The sequence below is a fragment of the Gigantopelta aegis genome, chromosome 8 (genome assembly GCF_016097555.1).
Source record: "Gigantopelta aegis isolate Gae_Host chromosome 8, Gae_host_genome, whole genome shotgun sequence".
Lineage (NCBI taxonomy): Eukaryota > Metazoa > Mollusca > Gastropoda > Neomphalida > Peltospiridae > Gigantopelta > Gigantopelta aegis.
Window position 1 is genome coordinate 70142273 of NC_054706.1, and position 13733 is coordinate 70156005.

The following is a 13733-nucleotide window of genomic DNA, read 5'->3' on the forward strand; positions in this document are numbered from 1 at the left end:
TTAGGCCTAATTGTTCCCCATACATGAATTAGCCTATGTTAAATCATATGCTATGGGGAGCCAAAAATTATTCTGAGGGGAGTTATAGTGTTAGCTGAAACAGAATCAAAACAAGTTCTAATTCTGACCCAAAAAAAACTAATTAATTTTGAATACTCAGATCAGTAACACAAATCCCATCGAGTGCAAACAATGTAACAAACTAAAAGTCAAATTACCACATTTAATCGTTGACCTTTATGTTCTAAGTGGACTGTTCTTCTAATCAAGCAGTTATATACATTAATTAAACATTTCCAAATATATGTACACGAACCATTTGCATGATTTGGTTTCAACTTTCACTATAACGGAGGAAATGAAAAAGTGACTGTGTTTCACATTAAAAATCTCAATCATAACTTAATGAATAGATATCGATACTTACATCATAATTTCCTGTTTGTATATTTTTCATTACATACATAACATTGGGAATTTCAACTACTAAGGATGGAGGAAAATATGGTTTTGCGGCATACATGTTACAACTCGGACCATTTAGCAAAGTAGCCATGCTGTACGTCTTAATGGAAGTCGCGATAACGTTCTATGTTTTGCAGTTCTATTAACACAACGAGAAACAGCTTGTATAGTGAAGGCTATTTAAATGCAGCGACCTCTAGCAGAGAAATAAATGTAGGGCAACATTACTTGATTTTGTACTAGGTGATCCGATTGGCTAGAATTGCATTCGATTTACTTCCAAATAGCGATGTGTTTTTTATGTTTTATTACATATCAATGCGTATATGATAAACCCGCTTACATAAAATTTCAAATTATACCACTTAACACTTACATGGTAACGCTTTATTTGAACCGCACATAGATTTATCCAAAAATGGCAAATTGTTTTAGCCAATGGTAAACTACGTTATATCAACATGGATGGATTTTTCTAAGCGATGATATTTCGTTATATTTTGCAGAATATTTGTTGTTTGTTATGCACGAGCATGAAAAAGGACCTTCATTTGTTTAAAAACCACAATTATGTGATGAAAAATACAAATTTTATTGCAAATGACGGTGATATAAAGAGATATTTATGAAATTACTTTAGTGGGACACTTATACATAGGCCATGACAGTCACGTGACCTACGTTTAGAAAAATGGCGGCTTCCAAATCTGTTCAACATGGACTCAAAATTACCCACGAATGCTTCCGATACATATATGAAGGTTCGTGGTAAATGTTTGTTAGACAACCGGGCTTTCAAAAATATTTGAATTTTTGAGCATGGCAACACGATCAAGGCGCTCGAGGGGTCGACCTCCCAAGACCCCTTTGTCAACTAATCGTTCCAATTTTTTGAGAAAACCCAAAGCTTACCAAACACCATCGAGTGAACACAGTTCCCGTTCAAGTACACCAGTTGGTGGTAATTCCCCAGGTGCAGTATATTTCAGAAGTAGAGGCCGAGGTCGAGAATCTTCACTGAAATCTAGGGCATTCTTTAGTCCGTTTGTAGGTGAAGATGAAGATTCTTCCAGTTTGGCAGCAGATTTGGATGGTGACAGGGCCAGTGACATTTCTGACCTGTACCCACTGGGCATAGATGGCAATGTGTCTGACGTTTCTTATGAAGCATCAGATTCTGATGGCAGCGAAGGCAGCATAAGCACCACAACCAGTTCAGTTAGTAGGCGTAGATTATTTCCTCGGCATCCTAAAAGTCCAGAATTTTTGGATGACAGAGACATACCACCATTAGAACTTCCAGCAAGTGCTACTGATCTGACATTACCACATGACCTTATATTGCAAGCTGTTGGCATTTATGAAGTTTTAAGACATTTTAGGACTATTCTTCGATTGTCACCATTTTCATTTGAAGACTTTTCAGCAGCATTGCTGTCTGAAGATCAGTGTACAATGATGGGTGAAATTCATATATGTCTCATTAAGTCACTTTTGAGGGAAGAAGAAAGTAATGCCACAGTATTTGGACCACAGGACTTGAAGGACAGCATTAACATATTTTTATTATTTATTGATGGAATGTCATGGCCTGAGGTTGTGCGGGCTTACTTGGACAGCGATAGACTAGAAGAATATCGATCTGCATTACCCATCCTAACATTGCCCGATTTTCCATATGTGCCTGTTGGAGATAAACTGAAAGTGTTGCAAACACTAACAGACCTGTTTCTTGGTACAAACAAAGTCAGAGAAGAGATTACAGATGAAGGCAATATCCACTATGATGATCACTGCAGAGCATGTCACAAGTGAGTGAATTATTCAATTAAGTTTAGATTGCACTTGTTTTTTGTTTTGAGATATTTTATTGACAGGCATCGAAATGAGCATTGTGTTTGGTAACCCATTTACAGGTTACCACAAAATATAGCCTGGTAACCTATAGGTTACCACAACTACATGAAAGTTAGAATTGATTTTCTGTTCCTACTACTACTTTTAAGGCTAAAACGCGGACGTTCTAAAATTGTATCGGTGCACGCGAACATTGGTACGAGAAACTAACTCCGGAAGTAAATTTATCTAGTGGGCACTGCTTAAACGCGGAATGACTATAATTGCTTGCAATTGCACAAGTGTGCACGAACATTGGTGCAATTTCGTACGAGAAAACGAAACGCGGAAGTAAATCCATCTAGTGGACGCTGCTTAAACGTGGAATGCCTATAATTGCTTGCAATTGCACAAGTGCGCGCGAACATCGATGCAATTCCTTACGAGAAAATGAAACGCGGAAGTCCGGAATGCATAGCCTGGTATACGTTCAGAAACGAAACTACCGTTACGTTGAAATTTTTGTCGAGAACGAAACACCGTTCTTGACTTTTCTTACATGTGTACCTAACCTCCCGGTAACCTGAACGACCGTTCTCAACTTATTTCGATGCCTGTATTGATCAAAAAAGAACCAAAAGGATTGCACTTGTTATTTGGGGGGTTTGTGCACCCTGCACCTTACCATCTTACGTTTTACAAATTTACTAGAATAAAAGTTACCTCTAACAATTTATTTCACTTGAGTCCCAGGAAACTGTATTGGATTCATGACTGTATGCATATATGTTTTGACAGCTGAAAATATTTTTAATCAACACTTGGAGATGTGCATGATTTCTGAAAAAATTTACTTTAATTTTAATTTTTTTGTTTGTTTATAGGAGGGGATTCAAGAGATATGTCAGGGAACGACATGTTTTTAACTGCCTAAATCTTGAAATTTAGTAAAAATATTTTTGATTGCTATTTCAGTATTACATATTATTGAATAACAACTTGGTACTAGTAGAAGTTCTCTTTTAGGTTGGGAGATTTACTGTGTTGTGAGACTTGTTCAGCCGTGTATCATCTGGCCTGTGTTGACCCTCCTATGGCTGAGGTCCCCGAAGATGACTGGTTATGTAGCGTTTGCAGAGCTCATCAGGTATGTGTGTGCTTTCCTCGGGCATACAAATTGAAAGTGGTTTAACCTAATGTATGTTTTGTTGGAACTAGATTATTAAAAAATTTTAATCCTCAAATAATATAACATATTTGTTAAGTCACTAATAAAAATTATTGTATGTGGGAGGGGAGGTAAAATTTCTATCCGCACCCCCCAAACAATATTTGTTAGAAGTAGTGTAAGTTTGGGGTTAGGGTTAGTTATATACAATACCTTTTTAAACATTTTGTTCTATAAAAGCAACATACTGTTTATATTTCGTAATCCAGTATCACTACGTTTTGCCTTGTAAAATTTGACATTTTGACTATTCTGTGTAAAATGTCCCAGTTAATAAGACGAAATAATTATAGATCTAGATTTTGATATCTTTTATTGATGGTTGAATCATTTCTTATATATATAAAAAAAAAAATTCTAGAAGCCCTATTATAAAATATACTCTTCAAAAAAGTAAGGGAACCTGAAATATTAATGTTAATATCAACTATTAGACCGAACATACATTTTGACCACAGACATTCTAGTAAAGAACGTTCAGGTCTGTTTATCAACACATCGAAACACATTTCATAGTTTGCACGTGCATCAAGGTGCAGGAAGGTCGATTAATCACTGTGGGACATTATTTCTGTCAATCTTTTTCATTCTGTTGATCATACAGTTGTTATTGTTTTGTTTTTAGTCATTTTTATTGTTTGAATTTGCAATTTATTGATAAAAAAAATAATTCAACTTTCAAATTTCACTTCTGATCCCAATCGTCCTTCAAGATCTTTGGTGGTCATAAAAACTACTTTAATACTGAACTACTGGTTGTAATGTTTGCCCAATTAATTCACTATTATCATATAACCATTCCCCACAGCTAATATATCTTACAATTTTGGCAATTGTAAACATATACACACACACACACACAGATACATACATATATATATATATATATATATCTGTGCGTGTTTATTTATATAGGTGAAAGGTGTTACTGACTGCATATCGGAGGCTGAAAAAAGTGGTATGTTGTGTCGTCAAGAGGCTATTGGATTTGATCGTCATGGAAGAAAGTACTGGTTCCTCATCCGAAGAATTATTGTGTAAGTTAATGGAATTATAGTGTCAGGCTCATTGATTTAATAGGTAGAATTGACAGTATGAATATTTTAAGTACTAAGTTCAAATTTCAAAACATGTTAATAGAAATACTTTAAAGAAAAGAAAGATAACCTTTTTCCTGTGTATGCCTATCACTGTCAGGGATAAACAGCTGATAAAATGAAAATGACATCATTTAGCTGAAGTTACATCACTAATAAATTTTTAGAAAGGATTACATTGTCTATCCTGACAAAACCATAAAATGTTACTATCTGGCTTGTTTAACTACAGAAGGAATTCATCCAATGTTGATAACATTCAAAGGGAGGTAACTAAAAATCTTTACTATAAAAAGAACATTATGTAGTGTTGTTTCATACTTAATTGGTTTAGAGTTCTAACAGCATATACCGTATATCTTCGCCTGTAAGTCGATCTCGGCTATAAGTCGAGTCCCTAAGTCGACCCATGAAAAACAACTTATAAATATTGAAATATTTCTTATTTTCAGCACATGAGAACAATAATGTACAATATTTGAACAAAAGAAAATTATTTTACAAACTTCAGTTTTCACGTTTTGTACATCGCAATATAATCAGACTATTCCAATCAAACTATCATTATTACATAGCATCAAAACGAAATATTCCCTTAGTAGAGAGTGAAAGCTGTTTGACTGTTACTGTATGGTACTGTACAGATGGTTTTGTGCACAGATAACAACTTTATTTATAAACACTGACAACAGATCACTACGATAATACTGAAAGTATCACATTTTGCCGCCATATTAATACATGTAAGGAGGATAACTCTGGAAAGTACACTGGTTTTTGTACCAAATGATGTGTGTCCCTATTGCTCTAGTGAACTGCAGAGATCAGTCTATTTTAAGGGAACGCTCAGTAATATTCATGAAGTTAATCACCGACAAAACATTGTTTGAACAACCATTAATGCCAGTGACCAGATTTCAAAATAAACTCGGGCAACAGGTAGTTAGTATTGTTTACATTTTTACTATTAGTGATGACTGTTAATTTAACTAAGTGGACTGTTGTCTTTGGCATGTGAGTGAGATCGCACGCCTTTTCGCATAACCAAAACCGTTCTAATGCCAAAAAAAATAGGTTATAAAAAATAAATGTGTCAAATTAACATATTTGAGTATAACTACATGGCATACTTCAACAATAAAACTTGTAAAATAATCCCCAAAACAGTAATATTTTTTGGTGAAATTTTTTTACCCTCTTATAAGTCGACCCCCCAAGTTATAAAATAATTTTTGGGTGAAAAAAATTCGACTTATAGACGAAGATATACGGTAAGCATTAATCATCACCCATTGGTGTTAAAATTAATGGGGTGTACTCATGTGTTACGGCAGCCACACATTTTCTTACAAGAAAGTTAATTGGAGGATAACTGGATCCACTGATTTGATTTCTGGATAAATTATTATGTATTTCTAATAAATTGTTTCATGATATTATTTGCATACTAGCTGAAGTTAGAGATAAACTTGTTCTTTTTATGCACAAATGTGCAATAAAAAAAAATGGAATATTTTATATTTTTATTTAGTCTAAAGTAACTCAGATTTAATGAGTGCGAGTGTGAATAATTTTAACATGCTCATATACCACTAGAATTTCGAGCATGTCCGTTCCAGGGCCTGTCTCTGGATAGCCAATGACTTGCTCCAGGACAGAACAAAATGAAGGGGATAATTTTGAAATTTACATCCAAAAATTAAATAGTGGGCCTTTAAAATTTTGATGCACATCTCTAATATAATTAATAAAGAAAATTCTACTCATTAAATTTGGTCGCTAGATTAGATTGGGCGGTCAAAAAGAAATTAGATAGATAGGTAACACGCCTGATTTGGGATTGGGGGGGGGGGGGGGGGGGGTGAAAATGGACAGAATTTTGAAAATAGCAATTAGTAAAAGAAATTAGTAGGATTAAAATTAGAAAGGAAAAAGTTACAAGCCAAAAATAATTGAATTGACTGCTCGGCCAAATATTTATATAATTTGGAGCATTTTAGAAGGACAGTCCAAAATAAATAAGAGAAAGAAGAGAGGATTGGACTATTTAATAATGTTAGATTTAATGAGTTGATATCCACAGCTCTTTAGCATAAAAAGCTCTGGGATAAAAATCTGGAATTTTGTATCCATCTGGGCTGATTTGATGAAGTTTGATGTTGACACAATTGAAGCAAGGAAATATAACCTCCCGGTAAAAAAAAAGAAGTTCGTTTTACCAAATAAATAACATTAGACATTTGGCTACCTACTAATGAGTCAGTATAACTCTGTTAACAATATCAAAGTGCATGGCTGTAATTTGATGAAAAATTGTTTAGTTACTTAGTAAATATTTAACTTTTGAAATACCTGGAAAGATGCTTTGAGACATTATAATAATTTTTTTTTAAAATAAAATAAGAACGTTCCTTGAGGGGTGGGGGTTGTCTATGCACTTGTCCGTCTAGTAGATGTATGTTTGACAGGTCAAATGAATTTTGTTTACATTCATAAAAATATTAACTTTGTTTTTGTGTGTGTGTTTTGTGTATTATTATTTGAAACAAATTTCTTGTTATTTTAGTGAAAGTGACAAAGAGGTGTGGTACTACAGCACCAAGCCACAGGTGGACGAACTGCTAGAACATCTCGACCATAAGGTATGGGAGCGAGACCTTGTGATGTCCATCACCGAGATGAAGGAAGACATCTTTAAACAGATGACGCTGACCGAGGACCTCACCAACGCAGCTCGCGGCAACAAGAAGTCCATTCTCAGCATGGAGAATAGTTCGTTCATTTTCACTTTCTTTAGAATTGGCGTGGGGGGTGGTGGTATGGTCGAGTGCCTGCCTGAGGTGCCAAGGCTCTGGGTGATCAGAAAATTGCCTCAGATTGTCTCAAAAATGCAAAACCAATAGCTATTTTCTAACAAAATATAAGTGAAACAATTTGCCAATTATTATCATTATTCATAATTGGGGAGTAGCAGAGAGCAATGGGTCATAGGGTCAATCAGTCTTGATGGACTCTGGGACAAGGGTTTGTGTGTGTAATCTCTCTTCCTACCTCCCTCCCTCCCTCCCTCTCTCTCTCTCTCTCTCTCTCTCTCTCTCTCTCTCTCTCTCTCTCTCTCTCTCTCTCTCTCTCTCTCTCTCTCTCTCTCTCTCTCTCTCTCTCTCTCTCCCTCCCTCCCCCCCCCCCCCCCCCCCCCCAATAATGGCTGTCTATGGGGAACATATTTTTTTGGTAGTGGTGGCGGCTGCATGTTTTTCATTCGACCATGTGTCAAGTTTTCCATGTTGAGCACCAAATAGCTGTGTATAAAATATGCTGAGGTGTCATTTTTAAAAACATCACTTTTAGTTGTAATTGGGGTTATATTAATAGAATCTATCACCGTTGTGAGGTATAGATAAGGCAATTCCAACCCAAGGGACAAAATGTTTTTTTGTGAGGACCAAGGTTTACTGAGGCCCTTACAAAAACATCTTGTCCCAAGGGTTGAAATTGTCTTATCTATACCTCACAACAGTGATTGATTCTTTTTCTTGCCCATTTAATTACAGTAACAAAACATTAATTTTGGAAGCTACGGTTTGTTTATTGTAGAAGATTCATAAACATTTCACCTACAAACTCCTATAATCATACGCAGAAAAATATAGTCCACATTATGCAATGACATAAAAATGTAACAACTTACCAATAAATATAAAGTTGAAAATATTAATTTGTTTAAATATTTTTAAAACAATGATACAACGTTAAATGACAAACAGAATTAGGAAAAACATGAGTTATGACGTCAATCGTCGTAAAACATGAGTTGTAGAAATTGTCTAGCCATTGGGTCGGACAGATTTATCTAGCCCTAGGGTCAGACAGATTTTTCTAGCACCGTGCAAAGGCTGGATAACCCGATCCAGTGGGCAAGAAATTTATTTGAAAACCCATTACATTGCAGGTATTTAGAACCGTTAGTTGTGTTGTTATTTTTTCATTTCATATTCTGATAATTACAGCTCAGCTTTTGAAGTTACAAGCTGATCGAGCATTGCAGAAAGCTCAGGAAGAAGCAGATCGGAAAGCCAAAGAAGAAGAAGAACAGAAGAAAAAAGAAGAGGAGGCAGCGAAGAAGAAAGAGTGTCCAAATGGAGAGACGGGGGATGAGGATACCAAGTCTGTGGAGGACGGCGGTGGGGGGGACTCGAAGGAACCACAAGAAAGGCAGGATTCTGACAAAGGAGAAGACATATCTGAACTTGTGGTGAGCATCGTGGTTCTCATTTTAACTCTTACATAGATGGAACAAATGTATGTTTTGTAATTGTTATTTTGAATTAAAGTCCGAACCAAATTGTTGGCAACTATGATAAATTACTCTCCTACCTTTAATTACTGTTACATTTCCCCAAAATTTTGTCCAGACACAAGTTGTGATAAAAACATTACATTTACACAGATTCCACATATGAGACTCTAACGATGTCGCCAGTATCGACTTCGCTGAGATAGCATAGGGCAAAATACATGCAGTTTTCTGTCTTCTGCCATTTTGCTTTTTTATGGAATACTCTTCAAGAGGGGTGAAAGTCTCCAGAGTATGTGACATAATTAATATAAAATCGATGATCTCTAGTGGTATCTTTTAAACAAACAAATACTACTAATAAAAAATAATAATATGACGTCATCACCCTTTGCTTTTATATCATAACATGTTATGACGTTAGATTAAGTCCTATCCTTTTCTCTTGGAGAATATTCCATAAAAAGTCAAAATGGTAGCGGCACAAAATTACATGCTTTTTGCCCTATGCCATCTCAGCGAAGTTGATAATAGGTGACATTGTTATCATCTAGTATGTGGAATCTATGTTATTGTAATGGATTTTTTTCAAGATTACTGTATGGACAAAATGTGGGTAAAATCTTAACAAAAAATAAAAGTAGGAGAGCAATTTATCGTAGTTGTTAACATTTTGGTTTGGACGTTAGTGTTTACAGTGGTTATGATTTTTTTAGCATTTTGTCAGATTTCAGCTCTCGTTTTTGTTTTTTGTTTTACTTTTCTTCTTTTCTTTTTTCTTTTTTCTTTTTTTGCATAAATTAGTTTTCAGAGAGTACTTTGATCTAAAATGATGTGTGATCTGTGTTTTAATTGAGGATTGGGAAGAGGCAACTAGCATTGTTGTATTAATGTCCTCTAGGGTTGGGTACCGCGAAAAAAAACGTACCGCGGTTTTTGGTAATGTACCACGGTAATGACAGCATACTAATCACTGCGATTCAGTGATACAATAATTGCTCAACATACAATGTCATTTATGTGCCTTTGAACTTAGTGGTCAAACACATATGACATACTACAATGATATACCTACCAGTAAAGATTTTGAGTGATTGTTTACACTCTATTTTCTCTAAAGTTGAGTAAGCATTAAGCAGGACTAAAAATCTCATTTAGAGAATAGCCAATACTTATAGGTAGAACATAGTTGTAGAGCCGTGTTGTATTTTAAGACCTTATAATGTAAATGAAATAAACATAACAGATGAATAAAAGTCTCTTTATGTTTTCAGTTTTGTATAATTATTATTGTTCAAGTTAGTTCAAGTTAAATCGTCTTAACATCAGTTTAGTTTTAAGAAAAAAAAACTTCATAGACCTATATTTGTCTGAATAAACCATGTAGTGTGTCAATTTCAGTCATTATTATCTAGATTACTAAATTTATTTTATGTTCTTGTTTAATTAATATGTGAAATATTTGTTATCACGAACTCAAATATTATCAATGTAATGGTATTAACGTCAAACATAGGATCATTGTGGTATTAGAGCGGGAATCTTTGCCTGGCCGGTGGTAGGCAGAAATTCTGTGTACTCGTTATCTCCGACTGAGAGAGTGGCTGTAACTGTTCAAATGTCCGTCTAGCTCTAGAACAGCAGCGTAGGCCTTCTTGGGCTAACCACTTACGATGGAATGAGTTACTTGAGAACAGGTCCAACCAAACCATCACTGCCTACAGAGTGACAATCGGACATTTGGGACATAGGTCTTAAGCTAAGTTTACTAGCACAAGTATTTCAAATCGATTTATAATAATTGTTTTGTGTTTCCAACTAGCTATTACTACCTACGTTAATATGTTGCGGTTAAACAGCGTTTATGACAAAATGAACAAATAAATAATAATAAATAAAACAAATTAGTAATAAAAAATAGTGTTTTACATAACACTGTTCAGTACACTTACCCACCACCTGTAACGCTACAAAACGTTTGGACATACACCCACCCCTCCAGCGTTACGTAATATTTGAATGACCCTTGATGTCTAGGCTGGGCCGTAGCCCAGTAGTAAAACACTCGGTTGGACGTGTGGTAGGTCTAGGATCGATCCAAGTCGGTGGGCCCATTTATGTATATGCATCACGACTGGTATAGCAAAGGTCGTGGCATGTGCTACTAATGAGAAAATGTAGTGGGTTTCCTCTCTAAGACTATATATCAAAATTACCAAACGTTTGACATTCAGTAGCCGATGTTTTTGTTCTGCTCTATATAAAGATAAAAAATATAACCTGTGCCACCCCACTAGAGGCTCTGCATACGTCCCCAACCCTCCAGATATCGTGCCAATTCCACAGGCCCAATGGGCCATATATATATAAGCTATGTGCTATGGGTCTGTATCTTTAATCTCTTTGGTAATGAATTCATGTTCATAGAAGAAAAACAATTTAGAAACAAAATAGCCACACTGGCAGTATTTTATTTTATGAATGCAAATGAGATAGTTAGGCTTTCATGGGTTTTTTTTTAAGTACGTAACTCCCCTCCTCCTAAATTATATGTATGTTTTAAACTGAATACTGTTGATAATTGTTTTCGTATCCAACTCAAGATTATAGCCAGTCACCCAAAACAAAGACAAAGAAAACGTCATTGTATGTTAATTGTTATTGTTCTCAAAACATTGGCGTGTGACAAGTCTTCACAACTGGAAAAAAACGTGTTCAGTTTCATAAATTCATTGCAACGTGATCCGAGACTTTTGTATGTTTATCTACCAGGGGTGGAGGGATTATCATGCCTGTTCTAATATTATATAAGTAGACATAGCATCAATAAATTATAATTCCCCCGTCTGAATATGTTTAAAATTAAATCTGTAAACTTTGAAAATTTCAACTAATAATGATTGTGTATATGTGAGAAACAATATGTAATCCTCATCAACACACCCACTTCAGTAAAATGAACTCAACCACGTGACCTAGATTTTACAACATTATCTGATACGACAAAACGCTAGAAACGTGAGAAATAAAAAGTAAACCTTGTTTTAGCTAGTAATAAAACATTCAGTATCAACAATGCAACATGTTTTGAACAGTATTTTTTATTATTTGATTGCATTTTGTAGCTTTACGAGAAGCAGTTCACTATTGAATAGTAGACTGTCACCCGGACATGCAAATGGCGCTTATGCATACTGCGAGGCATATCTGTCGAACAAAATTGGTTGAAAGCATGTTTGGTGACTAAAAATCGACATTAAAAAACTTTCTTAATTTTTTTCGCCAAATCGAAAATTCTTTTACCAATTTTTATTATTTTTCGTAATTTGCGACTTTGACGAACAACAGGGCGAGCCCTGCAAATGACCAATATCGCACGTATGTTGCGCGAACAACAAACTCGTCATCTACCATGTTTTTGTTAGTGACAACGTTTTGAGATTCTAAATACTTTGGGAAATTCCGTTATTTTTTCAAAGATTTGTTAATGGAACACAAACAATCATTAACATTGGATGTTTTTTAAATAATATCTCAAAATTATGTATTTTGTTTCATGACACTGATAATTTATTTCTCGAAAGTCCCGAAGTATACCGGTACTGTAAACAAACGTACTGGTACCTACCACGACAGAAAAAAATACCGGTATACCGGTAATACCGCACACCTCTAATGTCCTCTGAATCTAGTCAGTGTCTAGTTGGCATCTTGGGGGAGGGATAGATGCTTGTGATATATATTAAAATTTAAATCAGGAATGTTCTAGATAACAACTGTGGTTATATTTTCATGTTCTTTAATGCCTATTATTATATACCTCATTGCTTTTTATATTATACACCTGCCCAGATGTTTTGCCAGAAAATAATTTGAGGGTACTTAATAGAAACAGACCGAACCACTATTGCCTCTATTATTTGGTTATGGGTTTGAAATGTTTTGAAATTGGACACTGCATCTCATGCACTTTTCCAAATATTAAACAGTGGTTCTATTACTATAATCTGTCTTAAAAATTGTAAACAATTTATCCATTAATCTTCCAAGATTTTAGGGTACATAATTTGCCCTCCATACCCTCTAGGAGAATCCTTGCTGCCTGCTTTCAAAAATAAAGAATACTCTGCTTTCTCCCTTATTTTATCATAATGTTGATGATAAATTTTTATGCAGGAAACATCCAAAGTTGCTGCGTCCACTGCCTCAACTACAACATCATCAGTCACTACAACAGTGTCCACACTTGGAGGTGGTGACGCCACATGCATATTACAGAAGGATGTTTGTAAAGAAACCACTGTAACCACGACAACCAGTGTTGAAACATCCACCATTACTTACTCTACGTCAGACATTAAGTCCATATCGACAGGTAACTCTGCCAGTTGTTTGGACCCCTCTTCTACTGCATCTCAGTCGGCAGATCAGAGTAATAACAACAACAGTGGCAGCAATAATGAAAATCACAGTGCTAGTCAAACCGATATTAAAAGTGATGAAAAACGGGACCACATAAAACCTACAATCCTGAGTTTACAGTCAGCGTTTCCCAATGCTAAGGCGACTGTTTTGAAAATGGATGGACAGTCAAATGGTACTTCGATGCCACAGACAAAAACCGTGCTCGTTGTGAATCGAGAAGGTGGGAAAGTTACTCTGCAGGTGGCGACAAAACCCATGACGAACGCTTCAACTGTTATCACCCAGTCCAGTCAGAGTTCTACAACTACATCAGGTGTCATGTCCGGTGAGTATTTGTATTCCGTTTCAAAACTATTTGAGAATGACCATCTACGAAGTTTGAGCTAGT

The 13733-nt window shown here is 35.4% G+C and overlaps 1 protein-coding gene across 1 annotated transcript in view; it reads left to right on the forward strand.

Moving 5' to 3' along the window:
• Positions 1–974: 974 nt before the first annotated feature.
• Positions 975–13733, forward strand: part of LOC121378552 (nucleosome-remodeling factor subunit BPTF-like) — a 38836-nt gene continuing 26077 nt past the window's right edge. Inside the window, exons 1-6 of the mRNA XM_041506779.1 lie at positions 975–2276; positions 3328–3448; positions 4445–4566; positions 7193–7398; positions 8634–8878; positions 13097–13670. Coding sequence (XP_041362713.1) covers positions 1285–2276; positions 3328–3448; positions 4445–4566; positions 7193–7398; positions 8634–8878; positions 13097–13670 — 2260 coding nt within the window. The 5' untranslated portion in view covers positions 975–1284. The remainder of the gene's footprint in view (positions 2277–3327; positions 3449–4444; positions 4567–7192; positions 7399–8633; positions 8879–13096; positions 13671–13733) is intronic.